The sequence below is a fragment of the Guillardia theta genome (assembly GCF_000315625.1).
Source record: "Guillardia theta CCMP2712 unplaced genomic scaffold GUITHscaffold_17, whole genome shotgun sequence".
In the NCBI taxonomy this organism is placed as follows: Eukaryota; class Cryptophyceae; order Pyrenomonadales; family Geminigeraceae; genus Guillardia; species Guillardia theta.
This window is the reverse complement of record NW_005434657.1, coordinates 591,249-609,962: the sequence shown is the minus strand read 5'-3', so window position 1 is coordinate 609,962 and position 18,714 is coordinate 591,249. Positions and strand designations below refer to the sequence as shown.

The window sequence follows — 18,714 nt, the reverse complement described above, 5'->3', positions numbered from 1 at the left end:
TCTTTTACTCAGACAATGAGGTCGAGGGCGATGAATGAAGGATAGAAACCTCTCGTCCTCGTCCTCCTCCCCTTCCCCCACCCTCCCCTTCCCTTTCCCTCCTCCTGCTTAGCAGTTAACGCAGTGAACGTCGTCATCTGCAGCTCCATCCTCATGTCGTAGCAGCAGCTCCTACTCGACGTCAGACGCTGCCAACGTGACTAGCAAGCACCTGGTAGGCCTGCACGATGAGGAGAAACTTGGACTCTGCTTCCTTCCTCTCGTCTCTGCTCCATAGCTCAGAGAACCTCCTCTGCCTCCCCGCCCCACCCTTCTTCTCATCCTTCCCGCCCCCCGCCCCCCCTCGTCTTCCTACTTTCTCCCCTCCCATCCTCAAGCCCTTCACACTGCACCAGCTCCTCCGCCTCCCCTCACCTCTTTGGCGTATTTGGGTTGTCAGGATTTTTGTCTGGATGCCACTTGAGCGACAGTCTGAGTGGTCGTCAAGGCGTGAATCCGCACTAGCAATCTCCCCACCCCCCCTCCCCCTCTCCTCCTTCTCCCTCCCCCTCCCCCTCCTCCATCACCACCACCATAAGCACCATCACCACCACCAGCTCATCCTCCGTTGTCCTTTCCTCCCTCCCACCTGTGGTATGCTCGTTTGATGTCGCTACGCGTGCAGGAGGGCTTGAGCTCGAGGATGTCGTACAACCCGCTGCAATCTTGGTCACAGGAAGGAGGAGGAGGCGAGGGGGTGGGAACAACCGAGGAACCTTCTTGGTTTGCGAAGGCGACTTTCCTTGCTTCCCCTTCTTGTTTCCTCGCCCTCCTCCTTTCCCTTCCCTCCAACTGCCATCTCCGAACTGACAGGAGGCTTCAGCGTAAGAGGATCGAGCAGGAAAGAACCTGATATTTCCACTTGTCCTCCTCGACTTTCTTCTTCGCCTCTTCCGCCTTGCGCTTTTCCTTCTGCTCGCGCTGCCTTGCTCGCTCTCTGAACTCTCTCTGCCTGCGGAGCTCCTTCGTCTACTCCACGAGATCAGCCGCTTCCTCCTCCCGTCCCTCCCTCACCTCCTCCTCAGCCCACTGCAGAGCTTGTCGAGGCTCCACAGCCTGTGGGGAGAGTTTGACACTCCAGCTACAGGCATAGGTCGCTGGCAGAGAGTCAGCGAGTTGGAGACGTGAAGGAGACGACAGCAGCAACAAGATGGAGGAAGGGAAGACAAGAGAAGACACGCGGGTTGAGCAGGAGGAAGAGACCTGGTTCAGGATGCTTCAGCTTGTAGTAGACCCGGCACAGGAGACGCCAGGCATCTACAGCATACGGCAGCGTCCTCGAGGAATCGACCTAGTAAATTCATTCATCACCTTTGCCTCACCCTCCTGCTTTCTCTTTCCCTCCTTTCCCTCCTCCTCGTGCGCCACCGCAATCTCATCGCTGCCTCCTGCTTCTCCCACTCCTCTCGTTCGACCCTCTCTGTATCATCTAGTCGCCTCACCTTCATCGCTGTTCTCAGCAAAGGAAGCGACTCTCGGAGCTTCCCCTCCTTGTACCCAAATCAGCTCGTAAAAGCAACACCAGAAAATCGGGGAGCAAAAGCAAATTGAGAAGGAACAGGGGGAGTGGAAAAGGAAGGAGGAGCAGGAGCAGGAGCAGGAGCAGGAGCAGGAGCAGGAGCAGGAGCAGGAGCAGGAGCAGGAGCAGGAGCAGGAGCAGGAGCAGGAGCAGGAGCACTATATACCTGAATGAGAGATCTCGCATGCTCGAGCAGCGCATTTCCGTAGAGCACTCGAGTCTCAGAGGGAGCTTGATTCATCTGCATCCCTTGCTGCATCGCAATCTCGATCGCCTCCCCAACCACCTGCCAACTGCTGTCATTTCCTCCTCTCTTCTCCTCCTCGCTCTCATCTTTTCTTCTCTCTTCTCCTCTTCTCATCCTCAATCTCGTCGTCTTCCTCGAAGACATATTACCTTGTGCTGCTGCAAGTTTGCAGCAGCCGATGCCTTTCCCAAAAGAGAAGGAACAAAGCCTGCGTATGAGTTGAGGGAGGAAGGGAGGGAGGGGAGGGAGGGGAGGGAGGGGAAGGAGGGGAGGGAGGGAGGGAGGGAAAAAGAGCGCAGGTTGACCTGCTCGTTGCGCGAGGATCTGGGAGTGGATGGCAAGGGATTCCTCCCATCCCCCGAGCTTTCCCAGCAGGTTCGCCATCAACGCCCGAAGGCGAAGAATCTCAACGAGAGGAGGAGCGCGGCCGCACTTCATCACTGTCTCGTTCCCGAACGTTTCCTCGCACCTCTCAGCCTGCTGCGAGTCAGAGCGAAACTTGTCCAAGCAATTCTTTCTCTTCAAGTGCGTTTTGCATCCCTTCCCTCTTTCCTTCCTTTCTTGCCCTCCCTTCCCTTCCTTCTTGCCTTCCGTGGTTCCCTCCCCTCCATCTTCTCACCTCATCCCGTAGCCTTCGCAGGCTACGGATAGCAAGACGATAAGATCGCAGTGCCATGCGAGCTGACTCGGAGAACAGGGGGATCCTTCCGCCATGCAAGGAGGAATTTCCTTGCTGCCATGCACATCGATCGGAGCAGAGGTTCGCCTCCAGGTACCGCAGTGACCGCCTGTTCTGCAGCTCCTCCACCATCCCCTCCGCTACCTCTGCGATCACCACGTGCAGCGCCGCCTCGTCGCGTCCTCCCGGCTGCTTTAGCCCCTCTTGGAGGATCTCGATCGCTGCCGTCGAGTTGCCTGACCTTCTGGCTGCAAGGGCTGCCTGCAGCCGGTAGTGGACCACCGAAGGGCGGAGACGGACAGCACGCAGGGCGCTTGCGAACGCCTCCTCGGGGTTGGATCGCTGCAGTCTTGCTGCTGCAAGGCCGCTGAAGAGCGGAGGGTAGTTGGGGAATGAAGAAGTTCCCAGCAGGAAGACGCGCGTCGCCTCCTCGACGTGGCCCTGCTTGAGGAGGATGTTGCCCATGCTCGTGAGGCACTGAGCCTTCACAGCCCCGCTGTCCATGCAGCGACGGAAGCACGACTTCGCCTCCTGCAGTCTCCCTTGAGTCATCAGCGCAACCCCGAGGGTGTAGTGGAGCATGAGGAAGTTGGGATGCGCCTGCAGGAGCTTCGTGATCGCTCTCTCCGCCTTCTCGTGCTGACCGACATGCACAGCCGCCGCCCAGACGTTATTGACCAGCGCTTCTGTCCTGACTTGCTTCTCCTCCTCGCTCCCCTGAGTCCCAACTTTGGAGGGGTCAGATATGTTCACTCCCGCATAGAAGTCCAGCACGTCCTGGCCTTCCCCTGCAGCCACCAGCACCATGTCCTCGTTGATCAACCCGGCCAGCCTCACACACATCTGCCTGCAGTTGTCGCCCGCCGCCTCCCCGAACCTCTCCTGCACTTTGAAGCAGGACCGCCAGCATCGCTCCGCTGTTGTGTTCATGAGAGGCAGGGGCCCTCGGCACTTGCTGGGCGGGAGCTCTACTACAGCTGCTGGAGGAATGTTCGTCGCGTCTTCCTCCTCCTGCACCACCTCCTCCAGTGTCTGCGAGGCGAGATGTCAGGGGCAGAACCAAGAGGGGCATGAATGACCTGTTCATCTCCCTCCTGTCCTTCAGCTTCTGCTCCCTGCCACCACGATCAACATGTCAGTAACTTCAAGTCTTGGCCAGGGGAGTCACCTCTTCCTCCTCCTCCGCCTCGGCCTCCTCCTCGTCTATATAGTTGGGGTCGTGAGCAGAGCACACAAACGGCTCTGCGTCCCCAACTTCCTCATCGTCGACACACTCGCCGACCCCTGGAGGGCAGGAGACACGACGAAGGACAGGGTCCAAGTCAGGAGCGAAGAAGTTGAAGAGGACGGGCGAGTCAAGAGCCTTCTCGCCATGTCGGCTCAAGGCTGAGGATGCTTCGTGCAGACCAGTTCCTGCAAACTCGCAGGCGAAGCAGGAAATGTTGCTCCGCGCGATGTTCACGTCTGTCCAGCCGAACTTGTCCATCACCACCCCATCCTCCTCTTCTTGCGAGAGTCCTCCTATCTCGGCCGCTCCATTGTTGGGCTCCCACGGCAGCCAGTTCACGTAGTCCACGTCGCTCATCTCCCTGCTAGACCACTCCCACGATCCTTCCCGCTCTTGGTCATTCAGCCCTATCCACATCTCCTGCATCCGACATCCTTTCGCCCTGCCCAGCTGCAGCAGCTTCTGCTCGTGCTGGTGCGAGTAAACCCCGCTCAGCTGCCCTCCCCTGCTGCGGCACTTCTCCTCAGCCTTTGTCCTACTTCCTGCCTCCGGGTACACCACGAAGCACATCTGGTCGAGGGTGAACCCTTCGCAGGGTGTCTTCTTAGAACAATCTGCACCAAAATATCCCTCCTCGCACGTGCACATCCCCGTGACTGCGCCGCACACTCCATGTCCCGAGCAGTCTCTCGCGCAGGAGGACGCTTCCTCTCCGTGTGCGCTGCTCTGTCCCTCCTTGTAGGAGCAAGCATAGCAGTCTGCCATCCCGGCCTTCCCGGCGCTGTCATACCACTGCTTGGTGTCCTTCCGCAACAACACCACGTCCTCGTTGCCCTTGTTGTTGGGCTCATTCTTTGCCCAGTTGAACCATGTGGCACGGGGCCCATCCTGCCACACGTACGATCCCTCCTCCTTCATGTCATTCAGACCTATCCACGCACTATTACATCCTCCAAACACTCCGAGCAGCGCATTCTGCTGCTCTTTCGATTGCAGGATCGCCAGCGTTCCTCCTCCCAGCTTACACTTTTCCTGCGCCTTCTTCCATGAAGTCTTCTTCTCGAAGACAGTGTAGCACCTTCCTCCCACTGTCGCCGAGTCGCAGGCCACCTCCACGCTGCAGTCAAAACCAGAGAAGCCTGTGTCACAGATGCATGTTCCCGTCGTGTTCTGACAGACTCCATGACCGCTGCAGCGATCGACACATCCTCTACCATCTGCATCTTGCATGGAAGTGCTGTGGCGCACCACTCGCCCGCTCACAACTCCCTTTTGTTGATGAGGTACCCAGTGGCCATCGACGACAGCAAAACACTGCCGCCGCCATTCATGAGACCCAAATGCCGGTCGATGCCACGAGTAAGCATTGCACTTCGCTCCTCCTGACGAATATCGGAAGCAGGCAAGCTCACAGTCATCCACCTTGTCGAACATTCCGAGAAAGATCACTGTTCCGGTGGAAGTTCGAGACTTGGCTACGCCGAAGACATTGTTCACGTCCATGAACATCTCGCTCGATGGCCGGTAGTTCACTGTGGCCTGATAGACCTGTTGCACTGATGACGTCATCTCGCATTCCCACTTGACGAAAGTTGTATCATGCAGGTAGTGTCCATGCCAGTTCCCCTGTATCTTCACCGGCTTGCATTTCCATGGCTGCGACGCCGGGCCCTTGAGGTTGCGGGTCTTCACTTGCTGTCCCACACACGACCAGACGGAAGAGAGCAGGAGCAGGAGCCGCAGGAAAGCTACCCCATCCTGCGCATACCTCTCCCTCCCCATCGCCCGTTCTCCCTCCCTCCTCCCTCCCTCCTCCCTGCCCAGTTGTCGGGCGAATGAGACGTGGAGGTTACAGGACAGCGATGTCTCACTATCAGAAAAAGCGAAAGAACTTGCTGCCTTTTACAATCGCTGAGGCGGGCTTGTCACATTTACTTGCAGGGGACGCATATCGTGTACAATGAAGTGAAGGAGGGAGAGGAGGGAGGGAGAGGAAGTGAGGGAGAGGAGGGAGGGAGGGAGGGAGTTGAAGGAGGAGTGTGGACAGGAGGACCTGGATAGACATAACGATGATTGCAAGAGTTCACTTGAGATAGCGAGGCGGGAGGGGGTGGACCAAAGAGAGATGATGAGGGTTTAGGATTACACAAAGTGTTGCGATGCACTCTGCCTGTTACCTGGCGGTTCTCAATCGCTAATGATCGGTCAGAGAGTAGTTGACTATTAGAATAGCATGCATGGGAGGACTGTTCTACTTGCACGCAGCTTGAAAGAGTCGAGCAAAGAAGAATCATGTGATAATGGTCACAGGGGGCCGAGCAGGGGATGAAGGCCAGGTCGTTGCATCTGCATTCATTCACCATCATGCGGTTTGCCTTCACCTCGATGATAGTGTCGACAGCACGAGCATACACAGGGCACGCGACTTTCACACTTCGCCGTCATGTTGTATGCAACAGGAACGTGCAGTTACCAACGATGATACATTCCCTGCCCAACCGCAACCAGCTTGCTCGACTGTCTCTTGTGGGAATGCGGAGCATGTCCGGTAAGGTCAAAGAGATCGAAGAGCAACTCAGAAAGGACGATGCCATGGAAGCGCCTGCAGACTTGGAGGGGAAAGTGAATCTGTATGCGCTCAACCAGACAAGAATGGAAGAGCTGCTGCTTGACTGGGGAGAGCCCAAGTGAAGTTCTGAGTTGATGTAGTCACTGTGACTTAACGTGCTAGCAGATTTCGAGCGAAGCAGATCTGGCAATGGATAAACGTCAAGGGAGCTACTGATTTCGACAAAATGCAAGACTTGCCAAAGGGGCTGAGAGCCAAACTCGCCGAAAAAGCTGTTCTTGGCAACCTAGAGGCAATCCAAGATTTGTGCTTCCCATTTCATCCTTCTTTGTTGTGTACTCCATTCGTGCTCTTGCTTATTCTCTCTTGTCTCAAACTATCACCTCGCATCATGCTCTGCTCGAAACCAACCTACCAAACTTCGGCTAACCCTTGATGGATGGCAGATTGCAGTTGAGCAGGTGAGCAAGGATGGAACTATAAAACGTGCCTACAAGGTAGCCTCTTCTGGTGCTCCTCAGATGCTCATGTCAATGAGCAGCTCAAGGATGGACAAATGATTGAGTCTGTATTGATGCCTTACGATGACGGGAGGCGAACAGCTTGCATTTCGTCTCAGGTGCTTGTTTCCATATCAGTGCAATATTTTTCACGTGCAATGCAGGCGGGATGTGCGATGGGGTGCGTTTTTTGTGCAACTGGACAGATGGGTTTCGCACGCCAGCTGACTTCAGTCGAGATCCTGGAACAGGTGCAACGATTTCATGTTGAGGTGAGAGTCGTTTGTTTTCCCATTGCAGCATGTAGATCTTAATTGGTCCCTTCAGCTCTTGAGCAAAGGAGAACGGCTTTCAAATGTCGTTCTGATGGGGATGGGAGAGCCACTCGGCAATTACAACAATGTCATGGAGGTAATCCTTCACTTCGGTTTATCGTCTATTTCGTATGTGGTTTCCATCTGGTTCAATCGACACACAATCCCCGCTTCTTCATGTCATGACACTGTCTCCGTGTCAGTTTCACACGCGTTTTGGGAACTGACCTCCGAGCAGGCAGTCCGACGTATCAATCAAGATCTGGGGATAGGAGCCCGGCACATAACTATCAGCACCGTAGGACTTGTTCCAAGGATCCGCCGACTAGCAGAAGAAAACATGCAGGTGATGAATGTTCGATACTATTTTCTGATGACACTGGGTGACAAGATAAAACTTGCGGTCAGTCTGCATGCAGCTTCGGATGAAGGTGCTTGTAATCTCTGCAATAATACCTGTGATTCCTTCTTTGTCTGCAGAACGAAACGCAATCATGCCAGTCAACTTGCGCTTTCCCTTGGCCGATCTCATGGAAACCTGCAAGTTCTACGTCGAGAAGACTGGTAGAGAACATCGTCTTCAAGCTTTGTGCTTGACCACAATCCAGGAAGGAGAATTTCGTTCGAGTGGGCCTTGATCGCCGGCCAGGTATACAATGGGAAAATGATATTTGAATTTAAATATTTGCAGAATGATACACCGGAGGTGGCAAATAAGCTTGGACACCTTCTCAAAGTTGAACTCAGTCGCATTGGTATCAGTGGAATGATTTCAATCCGCAGGGCCTTAACAAGATGTGTCACGTCAATCTCATCCCTCTGAATCCTACTGCTGGTTTGTCACTTCCAGAGAGGAGCTGACAATTTCTTTTTCCTTGAGCCTGATTCAAGGTTTCGACGGGAAGCCGACCAAGGCGGCGGAATGTGACATCTTCATCAAGATCTTGTCCAAGTACGGAGTGACCGCCACTACCAGGTAAAGGGGTGGGCTGTGTAGGGAGGTTGTGTTCTCAGTGCTCTTAGGGTACGACGAGGCATTGACATCGATGCCGGATGCGGACAGCTCAAGTCTAAACTGAACAAGGTGTCTGCTTGCGCCATGATCCCCTTCTATGGTTTCGATGTGCGCTAATTTTCGGATTGGGATATAGGTTGTCGGTCGAGGAGGCGCTCCACTATGAGGTACGGTTCACAGACGTCGGAACAAGGATGGTGCTTCCAAGTTCCGTGTTCGATTGTATTGAAACAGTTGCACTGTTGTCACCAGTCAACAAACGTGTTTAAAGCTATTGTCACGGGCCGGGTTTGTCTCCACGGTCCCGCTGTTTGCTCGCGATACAGTGGAGGATTGCGAGCCCCGTAGTACCATACATCACGCCTTCAGTAAGCCACCTAGTACGTCGACCCAGTCAAGTTCAATGCCTGGCCGCGCCCGGTGCATCACTGATCAACGGTCAGGTTCAACGACGGTTGTCACGGCGACTCACTTCCAAGTTCCGAAATACTCACTGTTAGTACCGGGACGGCCTGGGCAACTCCGCTGAGGACTCGCCCCGCGGCGTTGTCACTGACGAGGCCGGCCGGACCGCGGCCGCGGGGTGAGGGCTCAGGGCTCAGTCGGCTCAGTCGCCTCCGAGGCCCGGGCCACTGAGACTCCGGGGCGGCCCTGCCGCAGCATTTTGTAAATATGATTTCAAAGATCAATTTAAATTTGAAATTTGACCTTTAAAATTGCTTTTGGCATCAAAACATCCGAGCCCGCCCTCAACTTTGCGATGCTTGAAATTGGAACTCTAGGCTTGAAACGCACATTTCAAATTTCATTTCAAATCTTCAAAGTTTAAAGAGCTAGTTCGACAGCCGCCTTCCCGCCGCGGCACACCGGCGCATGCGCATTTTCCTCTTTTGCAGTGGCTACTCTGCGCGCATCTCCATGCTCTTCATGCATAACCACCTCATATTCATATGCTTATCTTCATTGGCTTCTTGTGTGCTGATTCCTGTTCTGATCCTACTGCTTGCTCTCTCTCAAACCCCCATCAGACTGAACCTTTCTCCACAAACCTCGTGCTGCATTCCATGGAATCCACCGCCTAATCAACCTTCTATTGTCTGACTTATGCAATCCTCAAGACACGATCCACAAGTCTGTCATATGTAACAGACTTGCCTCAATTGTGGTATGGTGCAACTCCTTGTAGTGTGGTTTCTTTACTTTGCCAGTTTAAACTCATTTGTTCATGTGTATCTGGCGTACAATGTTGCTCTTCCTTATACCTGACTCTGATATCTTGTACTTGGCACTGTTCTGATGTTGTTCGTCAGCAGGTGCATAGTCTCTCTTGGTCTGCAACAAAGCAGCACGAGGGAAATGTATACTCACTGAACTTTTTCAAATTCCCTGAGCAAGTTCTTGTCTATCTGACAAATATTGATCTTGGCTCTGGAATTTTTGGCAAATTGTGAATTGTTTCATATTGCTACATCATGCCGCGAAACTATTCTCAGCTCATCACAAGCAAAGGATGCGAAGTGGTGAAGGTCAAATGCGTTCAGTTCGGTATCCTAAGCCCCGATGATATAAAGAATTTTTCTGTGGCAGAAGTCAAGACGATCGAAAAATTCGATGCTCAAGGAAAGCCAAAGACTGCAGGTCTCATGGATCCACACTTGGGTGTCCCGCCAAGGGCTGCATACAAATGTGCCACATGTCATGGTTCTGATGAAACCTGCCCGGGTCATTTCGGTCACATTAACCTGGCAGAGCCTGTCTATCATTGTGGTTTTCTTACAATGCTTCAGAAAATTTTGGGTTGTGTTTGCCATCAATGTGGAATGCTCATGGTGGATGAACGAGACATCCATTTTAGAAGTGCTCTTCGCCTCAAACATCCTCAAGCGAGGCTGAATGCAATTGCAAGTATTTGTAAATCCAAAAAGAAATGCTCTCACGAGGCCATGGACAAGAGTGAAACCCAAGTGGATCGTGGGTGCGGGGCTCCACATCCTTCCATTCTCAGGGCGGGTCTGAACTTCAAAGTCAAATATCCCACTGTGAGCGCCGAAGAGCATGTTGACGAAAGTCTGCAGGGTGAAAGAGAGCTGTTTGCAGATGAAGCGTTGGCGATTTTGAGACGTATCACTGATGAGGACTGTGAGAAGCTTGGGCTTGATCCCCGCTTCGCTCGTCCCGACTGGATGATCGTGCAAGTTGTAGCAGTTTCCCCTCCCCACGTACGCCCCGCTATCATGACTGATTCTGGGAGCCGTGGTGAAGATGATATCACTTTCAAGCTTGGTGATGTGATCAAGGCAAACAATCATCTCAAACAGCTGAAAGAAAGTGGTGCACCACCTTCGCAAAGGCGAGAAAGCCAGATGCTCTTGCAATACCACTTAGCCACTATGTACAACAACGAATTAGCTGGTCAACCTCAGGCTCAACACAGAAATGGCAAGGCTATCAAGAGTCTTCGCCAACGCATCAAAGGGAAGGAAGGAAGGGTTCGTGGAAATTTGATGGGCAAACGAGTTGATTTTTCTGCGCGCACAGTTATCACCGGAGATCCTACTATTAGCTGTGATCAAGTCGGTGTGCCCAGATCTATCGCTTACAACATGACATTCCCGGAGATTGTGTCAATTCACAATATTGAAAACATGAGAAATCTGGTGATGAATGGTCCCGATCAACATCCTGGGGCAAAAAGCATTGTACGCTCTGATGGGAAAAGAGTTGATCTCAGATTTGTCAAGATGCAATCAGATCAAATTTTGGATTATGGATACATTGTAGAGAGACAAATGCAAGACGATGACTGTGTCATTTTCAATCGTCAACCTTCTCTGCACAAAATGTCCATGATGGGCCATAGAGTCAAAATTATGCCATATTCAACGTTCCGTTTGAACCTTTCCGTTACATCACCATACAACGCAGATTTTGATGGAGACGAGATGAATTTGCACTTGCCGCAATCATACGAAACGAAGAGCGAAATTTACAATATTATGATGGTGCCTTTCCAAATTGTATCTCCCCAGAAAAATGCGCCTGTGATGGGTATTGTTCAAGACACTCTCCTGGGATGTAGCGTCCTGACAAGAAGGAACACGTTCGTTGAGAAAGATCTGATGATGAATGTTCTGATGCACGTGCCTGGATTTGATGGACGTGTGCCGATTCCTGCTATTGTAAAGGCCCCCAACAATAAGGGACCATTGTGGACTGGAAAGCAAGTCCTTTCATTGGCAATTCCTTCGCGAAGGATCAATCTTTCTAAATTGAACCAGTACAAAACCGATGAAGATACAGGAGATGTTTTTAAGCAAACAATGACTATCAATGATGCACATATCGTCATTGAAGATGGTGAAATCCTTACGGGTTCGGTCGACTCCAGTGTCATCAAGACAAGCCAAGGAGGATTGGTTCACATGTGCTGGGCAGATCTTGGGCCGGCTGGTGCCCGCGACCTATTGAATAACACTCAGATCATAGTGAACCACTGGCTGTTACAGAATGGTTGGAGTGTTGGCGTCAGCGACATTGTTGCTAGTGCAGAGACGATCAAGGCCATCGGTGCATCGATCGATGCTGCAAAGAAAGACGTACAAGGATTTGTGGAACAATGGCAGCAAGGCTCTCTGAAGAAGCAGCCAGGGTGTACCATGCATCAGGTCATTGCTTTGTGCCAGAAATTCAGCTAGAACCCATAAATTTGACAGGTTTTTGAGATGCAAGTGAACTCAAGGTTGAACAATGCCCTTTCGGATGGATCGAACATTGTTCAGAGGTGATGATTTTCTTCGGGTTGTAAACTTTCATGCTTTACTGAAACTGCCTTCTTAGGGGTATCAAATTTGCTCTCAATAGGATCAATGAGATGCGAAAGTCGGGATCCAAGGGAACTGTAAGTTGATCAAACTCTCTTTTTGTGCGAGATTTTTGAAGCAGTTTCGTGCACAAACCGCTGATTTGTAACCTTCTAGGATATCAATTTATGCCAGATCATTGCTCTCGTTGGACAGCAGAACATTGAGGTAAAAATCTCTTGCATAAGTCTGCTCCGAAAGTGAACATATCTTTTGAAAGAACTGTCGTATCCCATATGGGTTTAAGAGACGAACCTTGCCTCATTTCCGCAAAGATGATCCTGGTGACATGATCTGCAATCACTTTGGGAATTTCGTAAAGATTTTTCTTCTTCCAGGTGCTGAGAGCAGAGGTTTCGTTGAAAATTCGTACACACAAGGTATGAATAATTGAAAATGGAGAAATTAGAGTGTATTTACGTGCATTACAGGATTAACTCCACAAGAACTCTACTTTCATGCTATGGGTGGCAGGTATCCTAGATAGACTTAATTGCCTGATGGTGCATGCGTGCGTTGACGAATCCTTTTAGAGAAGGTTTGATTGATACAGCTGTGAAGACGTCGGAGACAGGATACATTCAGAGACGGTGAAATCGCTCCGTTCATTTCGCACACTTATGAGAGATACAAGGTTGATCAAGGCATTGGAGGATGTCGTGGTCAGATATGATGGAACTGTACGAAATTCGCTTGGCAGGTGAAACAGATTTTCTTTGCCATTGAGACGTTGACTGTATTCATTTTTTAGCGTGATTCAATTTGCTTATGGCGAAGATGGATTGGATGCAACGTTTCTGCTTTCACAGGTGTTGTTCTCTCTGTAACAGTTTTTTTCACCAAGTATGACGCATTTACCCAGAAACCACCAACTCTCGAGATGCGAAAGGCACAGTTGCGCGACAATTATTTCATCGATTTAGACAAACCAGAATCTGTGAGAAAGCATATACATTCTGTGCTGTCCTTTCCTGACTCGTTGACTAGATCAAGAATTATGTTCACTCCGATATTCGTTCACAAATCGCCGGAGACCTGGAGGTGTGATGGCTGTACAACAATCATTTCTTTGGAAGCTCATTTCCATGGAAGGTCCGAGATCGCTTAAAGAAAGAGTACGAGCAGATTGAAACGGATCAAGAGGTATGTCATTGGAGGCTTGGAGTTGCTGTAACGCGAGTCTTGACACTTGTATTCAAGGAGTTGCGCTCGAAGATTTTTGCAGATTCCTCTTTGGAAGGGGTAGGCATTTCTTTCCTGGTTGTCTGTTGTTACCTAAAACCTCTTGCTTTATTTAAGGCTCATCTTCCTTGCAATTTTGATTGGCTCGTCAAACAAGCACAGGTCTATGTTTGTCATGTGCAACCTATTCAATACTGATGCATTTGTCTTTAGAGAGAGTTCAAGCTCAATCCATACACCACTTTAAGTGACTTGCATCCAAATTATATCATGGACCAAGTATTTGAGCAGGAATTCACTTTCGTATTTTGAGAAGTGCGTAGGTCCGAGACCTTTCAGAACGACTGAAGGTGGCGCTTTTCCCTGGAGAGGACAACATTTCCATTGAGGTCTGTTAGCATTGAGTGCAGGTTTTGAGGTTTAATTTTGCAATTGCAGGCCAGAAACAATGCAACACACCTGTTCAATATTATTCTTCGTAGCCAGTTTGCTGTGAAGAAAGTCATGGCCGGGGTGAGTTCTAGCCATTCACCCCCATTAGTTCAGTAATTCATGGAAAATTAGCATCGGCTGAACAAGAAAGCTTTTGACTGGATCCTTGGTCAGTATTTTCTTTCAGAAAAATATCGAAACTGATTTAGTTCAACAGGTGAAGTAGAGTCGAAATTCAGGTTTGATCTGGTAGAACCGAGTGTCCATTTCATGAAGTTCTCTACAGACGTGCTATCGTCAATCCTGGAGAATCTGTCGGGTGCATCGCCTCTCAGGTTTTGTCTACTTTGGAGATGTGAACGATTACTTAGTCAAAACAGTCATTGGGAGAGCCCGTCACACAGATGACTTTGAATACCTTCCATTTTGCTGGTAAACATCTTTGTCTATGTTTCACGTTAGCCAATAGTGCTATACAGGTGTGTCGGCCAAGAAAGGTACGAAGGGAGTGCCTCGCATGAAAGAGTTGATCAACATAGCGAAGAACATCAAAGCTCCAGGTTTGAATCTGAACGATTCTGAATTACATATCTTAACCAATGCGATTGAACAGGGATTTCGATCTATCTGAAGGAAGGGCATTTTGAAGATGAACATAAGGCGAAGGCCATTTCGAACAAGATTGGTATCTAGAGCTCTTCGCTGGATAATAGTCTGACGTGAGTGTCCAGAATATTTGAATCTCAGGCTGTTGGTCAAACATGCAGAAATTCATTATGAACCAAATCCATTGCTTACCAGGGTTCCAGAAGACCAAGCCATTGTTGAGGTTATTATTGTTGATGCAATGGAAGTGAACCCTTTGACTAAGATTTCCGCAGGCTCACTATGAGTTGGCTGATGAGCCTCCAAAAAATATGTCTCCTTGGGTTCTTCGCTTCGTTCTTGACAATCCTACCCTCGATGGAAAGGATATGTATCTCAGGTGAAGGCATCTTGTCTTGCTAAAGAAATGCATTGTTCTTTACTTTGGATTGCAGCGAAGTAGTCGCTAAGATCAAGGAGACCTATCACACTGGGCGGGATGAGTTTGAAATCATCGCATCAGATGATAACGCCGATTTGCTTGTGATCCGCCTGAGGCTTTTGACGAGATCTGATAAGTATGTTTTAGCTTTTGGTCATGTAATGTGTCGCTGACTGTGATTTAAGCTATGATGAAGACGAAGATGAAGCCGACGATGAGACTGAAGATCACTTTCTTCGTATTTGAATTCTTTTTTGGATATTCGCAATTTTAACTCTGTGTAGGAAAAATTGCCATGGATATGCTTGATACCATCACTCTTCGTGGAATCCCTGACATTCCACGTGTGCTCATCGAGCAAGACAAGGTGGACCTTTTCCTGGAGGTGACAGCACAGATATTGATGCCTTCAAACAGCTTTACCATAAGCTGTTTTCTCCTGACGATCCCAAGTACGAAAAGTATAACAAAGCGGTGAGCTTTTGTTGTATTTGATTGAATTTTTTTTCTGATCGTATGTTACAGGTGCCATCTTATCTTTATGCGGAGGGCAACAACTTGTTGCGCGTACTCAGTTTTGCTGAAGTGGATCAGGTAGAATAGGATTACAGTATGATTCGATTCTCTATCTCATTTTTGACACAGGTCCGCACAGTATCAAACGACATCACAGAAATCCTGCAGGTGTCTCGCTTGCTGTAAGCCAAAATTTGGTTTTAAATAGAACAGGTGCTGGGCATCGAGGCAGTGCGTTGCGCTCTCTTGAAAGAGATCCGCGAGGTGTTTGTTTCGGACCGCCTCTGAGGTTCTCTCATACATCTCAACAGGTGATGAGGGCTTCATCGTACGTGAACTATCGACACATTGCTTGCCTCGTCGATGTGATGACGCACCGGTGAGACACAATACAGTGCGACGAGGGTGTATCCGCTTATCGTCCATTAGTGGAATTTTGATGTCCATCACTCGTCATGGAATCAATCGTCTGGAAACGGTGAAGATTTATTTTCTTTTCATTTTGTCAAACATGTCCAGGGTCCACTCATGAGATGTACCTTCGAGGAGACTGTAGAAATTCTTCTGGAAGCTGCTGCATTCTCTATGCCAGGTCTGAACCTTGGATCTTGTATTTGTACTCAATGGATCCCTTTCAGATCGCTGCTTGGGAGTAGCCGAAAACGTGATCTTGGGCAATCTTTGCCCGTTGGGCACTGGCAGGTTGTTCTTTGGACCCTCTCAATTCACGCCCATGACTTCAAAGTAGCTTTGAGCTGTTTTTGAACACGGAGTCCTGCCTGGAAGCAGTTCCTGTGACGCATGACGACGGTAAGAGTTTTCTCGGAAACAGAATTCCCTAACCCCTGCCCGTCACAGGAGCGGAGCCTATGATGTTTGCCGATGTTGGACAGGATGAGTTAAGGTTGGTGCATGGCCTACAAGCTTGGACACCTGTGATGTAATGAATGCTACGCAGCGCGACACCAGTTCACCTACAGTCTCCAACAGTTCTCAATCTGCCATGGTCTCCAGGAATGTCAGGTCCTCGCTCGAGCACATTCATGAAGGCTGTTGATGTTCTCATGTTGTTTTATTGCACCAGGCGATGTCACCTTTTCTCCTGTGGTACCTACAAGCCCACAGACTTACGGACATCAATCACCCGCTTATCAGGTGAGCGAGTGTAGTTGAATTCTCTCAAAGCTGAGATGTGAGATAGGGAAATGCTGGTCAAGGATATTCTCCTGCTTCCCCCTCTTACTCCCCCACCTCTCCCTCCTACTCTCCCACCTCCCCCTCCTACTCCCCCACCTCTCCCTCCTACTCCCCCACCTCCCCCTCCTACTCTCCCACCTCTCCCTCTTACTCTCCCACCTCTCCCTCCTACTCCCCTACCTCTCCCTCCTACTCTCCCACCTCTCCCTCTTACTCACCGACGTCGCCGTCGTACTCTCCTACCTCGCCCTCCTACTCTCCCACCTCTCCCTCCTACTCCCCTACCTCTTCCTCCTACTCGCCGACGTCGCCGTCGTACTCGCCGACGTCGCCCTCGTACTCTCCGACGTCGCCATCGTACTCTCCGACGTCGCCATCGTACTCGCCGACGTCTCCGTCGTACTCGCCGACGTCGCCGTCGTACTCGCCGACGTCGCCGTCGTACTCGCCGACGTCGCCGTCGTACTCGCCGACGTCGCCGTCGTACTCGCCTACGTCGCCGTCGTACTCTCCGACGTCACCGTCGTACTCGCCTACGTCGCCGTCTTACTCGCCTACGTCTCCGTCGTACTCGCCGACGTCGCCATCGTACTCGCCTACGTCTCCGTCGTACTCGCCGACGTCGCCGAAGCAGGAGAAGTGAAGTCATGGATGAAGATACAGAAAAACAATGGATTGCTAAGGTGAATTATGCATCAGTCATGCAACATCAATCGTTTATGCCAAGATGTGTAAATGCTGAAAATTGCGCCGTTCGTGACTTTTTAAATGAGCTTAATACACAAGACGTGGAGTTTAGTAGATTCCGCCGCCGATATTGAAAAGCCAGGGTTCCACCTGCATAGGACGGTCACATGGTCAACCACCCAATCACGAGCACTCACGGAGCTAGGATCGACGTCATAGGGAGTCTTCCACCTGCCGTCCACGTCAGCCCAGCCACGTCCGAGCCAGACGTCTCTTTACTTGTGAGGGCCATCGGCTCCCTCGGAAAGAGGCTCGTAACCGATCAAAGCGTTGCCTGGCAGCAACATTTTCAGCAGGAGATAAGAAGCTTTCGACGCTTTACAGTAGACATCCGAGCCCGAGCACTCCTCCAGCATAAAGGGCTGACCGTTCTACCAAGGCGCAACGTGAGGAGTCTGCATAGCATGGCAGCTTGCGAGGATACCATGAAGATGATGTGTCCGGCGAGGCTGGGAGGACCAGAGGTCAGGACCTGAGGCCTGGGAGGATCGATCACTTCACATCATCCACTCCCGAATAAAGATAACCTTCCGCCCATGAGCATCGCAGATGATCCAAGAGAATACAAGGGCAACATGCTGAGGAACAACATGTCACCTCACAGCCAGACGAGCATTGAATTAGTTTCGCGAATTAGTTTCGCGATGTCCGTCCAGACAAAGTAGCATTGCAAGCATACGTTGTAGCAATATGGATAATGTAATCATAGTCCCAGGCATAAGAACGGGAGGAATACGGCTGCGTATGGAGGGGAAGAGAACAACACAAGGAAGATTGAGCAAACGTGGGAAAACATTGCAAGCAAGCAAGTCAGTGAGTCAGTGAGAGAGAAGAAAATCAAAAGCAATCTTGGGAGTTATGGTGGCAAGAAATATCAATCAAAATGTTAGATTCGAGTGGAGACCATAGACGAGGAGAAAGGCGATATAAGTAACGAGACATGAACAGATGAGATGAGATGAGATGGGATGAGATGAGATGAGATGAGATGATAAGAGAGGAGAGGAGAGGAGATGAGATGAGATGAGATGAGATGAGATGAGGTTGGATTGAAGTCGACCGAGGAGGGGAGCTAAGCACATTTTCGGGAGAGCTGCGAAAGAGATGAGAGGGAAGCTGCGAAAGAGCTGAGAAAGAGGAAATAGCAACAGGAAAGATTGAATAGGAAAGGATAGCATAGCGGAGGAGATGAGGCAGTTGAAAGGATACCAGCGAAGAACAAAGCGGATCAAGCACAAGCAAGTAGGGAACATCAGAGAAGAAAAAGGATCGGAGGAAAGAGACAAGCTCGAGCATTGATCTTTCATGCCGCTAGCATCTGATACTGGTCAGGTGATCATTTCTGCATTTTCGTGCACACCCCGACAGGGTGGGGTTAATCTGGGTAGTGGTAGGGGGTAGTGTGAGAAAGAATGATATGACTTTGAAAGGGTCATCATCAGAGTAAATGAGGGTAGGGGTGGTCAAGATTAAATAGTCAGGTAGGGTAGTCAAATAGAGCAGGTGAGGGTGGGGGTAATGAGTGAAAGGACAGGGTTGACCCTTGAAATGTATAACAAGTATAAGCTGGTATAAACAATGTATAATTAGAGGTGTAAGATATAGTCCGGACAAATATATACACTTTTGTAGTTTTTTGAGAG

At 50.3% G+C, this 18,714-nt stretch overlaps 3 protein-coding genes across 3 annotated transcripts; 2 read left to right on the top strand and 1 right to left on the bottom strand.

Annotated features, from left to right (window-relative positions):
• Nucleotides 1-652: 652 nt before the first annotated feature.
• Nucleotides 653-5,494, bottom strand: GUITHDRAFT_135847 (hypothetical protein; the record flags this gene model as incomplete). The annotated part of the gene is made up of 12 exons (XM_005836598.1): nt 653-697; nt 756-845; nt 889-1,008; nt 1,054-1,136; nt 1,243-1,330; nt 1,482-1,529; nt 1,725-1,844; nt 1,955-2,013; nt 2,111-2,282; nt 2,425-3,516; nt 3,564-3,599; nt 3,653-5,494. 12 exons carry the CDS (start codon nt 5,492-5,494, stop codon nt 653-655), a joined length of 3,795 nt encoding a protein of 1,264 aa, XP_005836655.1.
• A 639-nt stretch (nt 5,495-6,133) lies between these two features.
• Nucleotides 6,134-8,227, top strand: GUITHDRAFT_85651 (hypothetical protein; the record flags this gene model as incomplete). The annotated part of the gene is made up of 14 exons (XM_005836597.1): nt 6,134-6,399; nt 6,447-6,573; nt 6,728-6,778; nt 6,823-6,900; nt 6,946-7,053; nt 7,109-7,192; nt 7,334-7,441; nt 7,487-7,526; nt 7,576-7,659; nt 7,704-7,744; nt 7,787-7,831; nt 7,858-7,930; nt 7,987-8,071; nt 8,119-8,227. The coding sequence occupies exons 1-14, from the start codon at nt 6,191-6,193 to the stop codon at nt 8,225-8,227; spliced, it is 1,242 nt and encodes a 413-aa protein (XP_005836654.1). The 5' UTR covers nt 6,134-6,190.
• A 1,355-nt stretch (nt 8,228-9,582) lies between these two features.
• On the top strand, nt 9,583-16,071 carry Rpb1 (Rpb1, RNA polymerase II largest subunit; the record flags this gene model as incomplete). Its single annotated transcript, XM_005836596.1, has 36 exons — nt 9,583-11,775; nt 11,824-11,891; nt 11,948-12,008; nt 12,088-12,138; nt 12,191-12,254; nt 12,309-12,350; nt 12,402-12,444; nt 12,504-12,560; nt 12,605-12,670; nt 12,722-12,779; nt 12,833-12,907; nt 12,958-13,011; nt 13,063-13,113; nt 13,171-13,212; nt 13,476-13,541; nt 13,591-13,665; nt 13,717-13,753; nt 13,802-13,823; nt 13,871-13,919; nt 13,965-14,016; nt 14,064-14,144; nt 14,198-14,269; nt 14,316-14,413; nt 14,466-14,569; nt 14,625-14,764; nt 14,896-14,978; nt 15,029-15,085; nt 15,137-15,205; nt 15,257-15,295; nt 15,341-15,391; nt 15,439-15,506; nt 15,557-15,605; nt 15,647-15,719; nt 15,766-15,829; nt 15,876-15,937; nt 15,986-16,071. The coding sequence occupies 36 exons, from the start codon at nt 9,583-9,585 to the stop codon at nt 16,069-16,071; spliced, it is 4,422 nt and encodes a 1,473-aa protein (XP_005836653.1).
• Between the last annotated feature and the right edge of the window lie 2,643 nt (nt 16,072-18,714).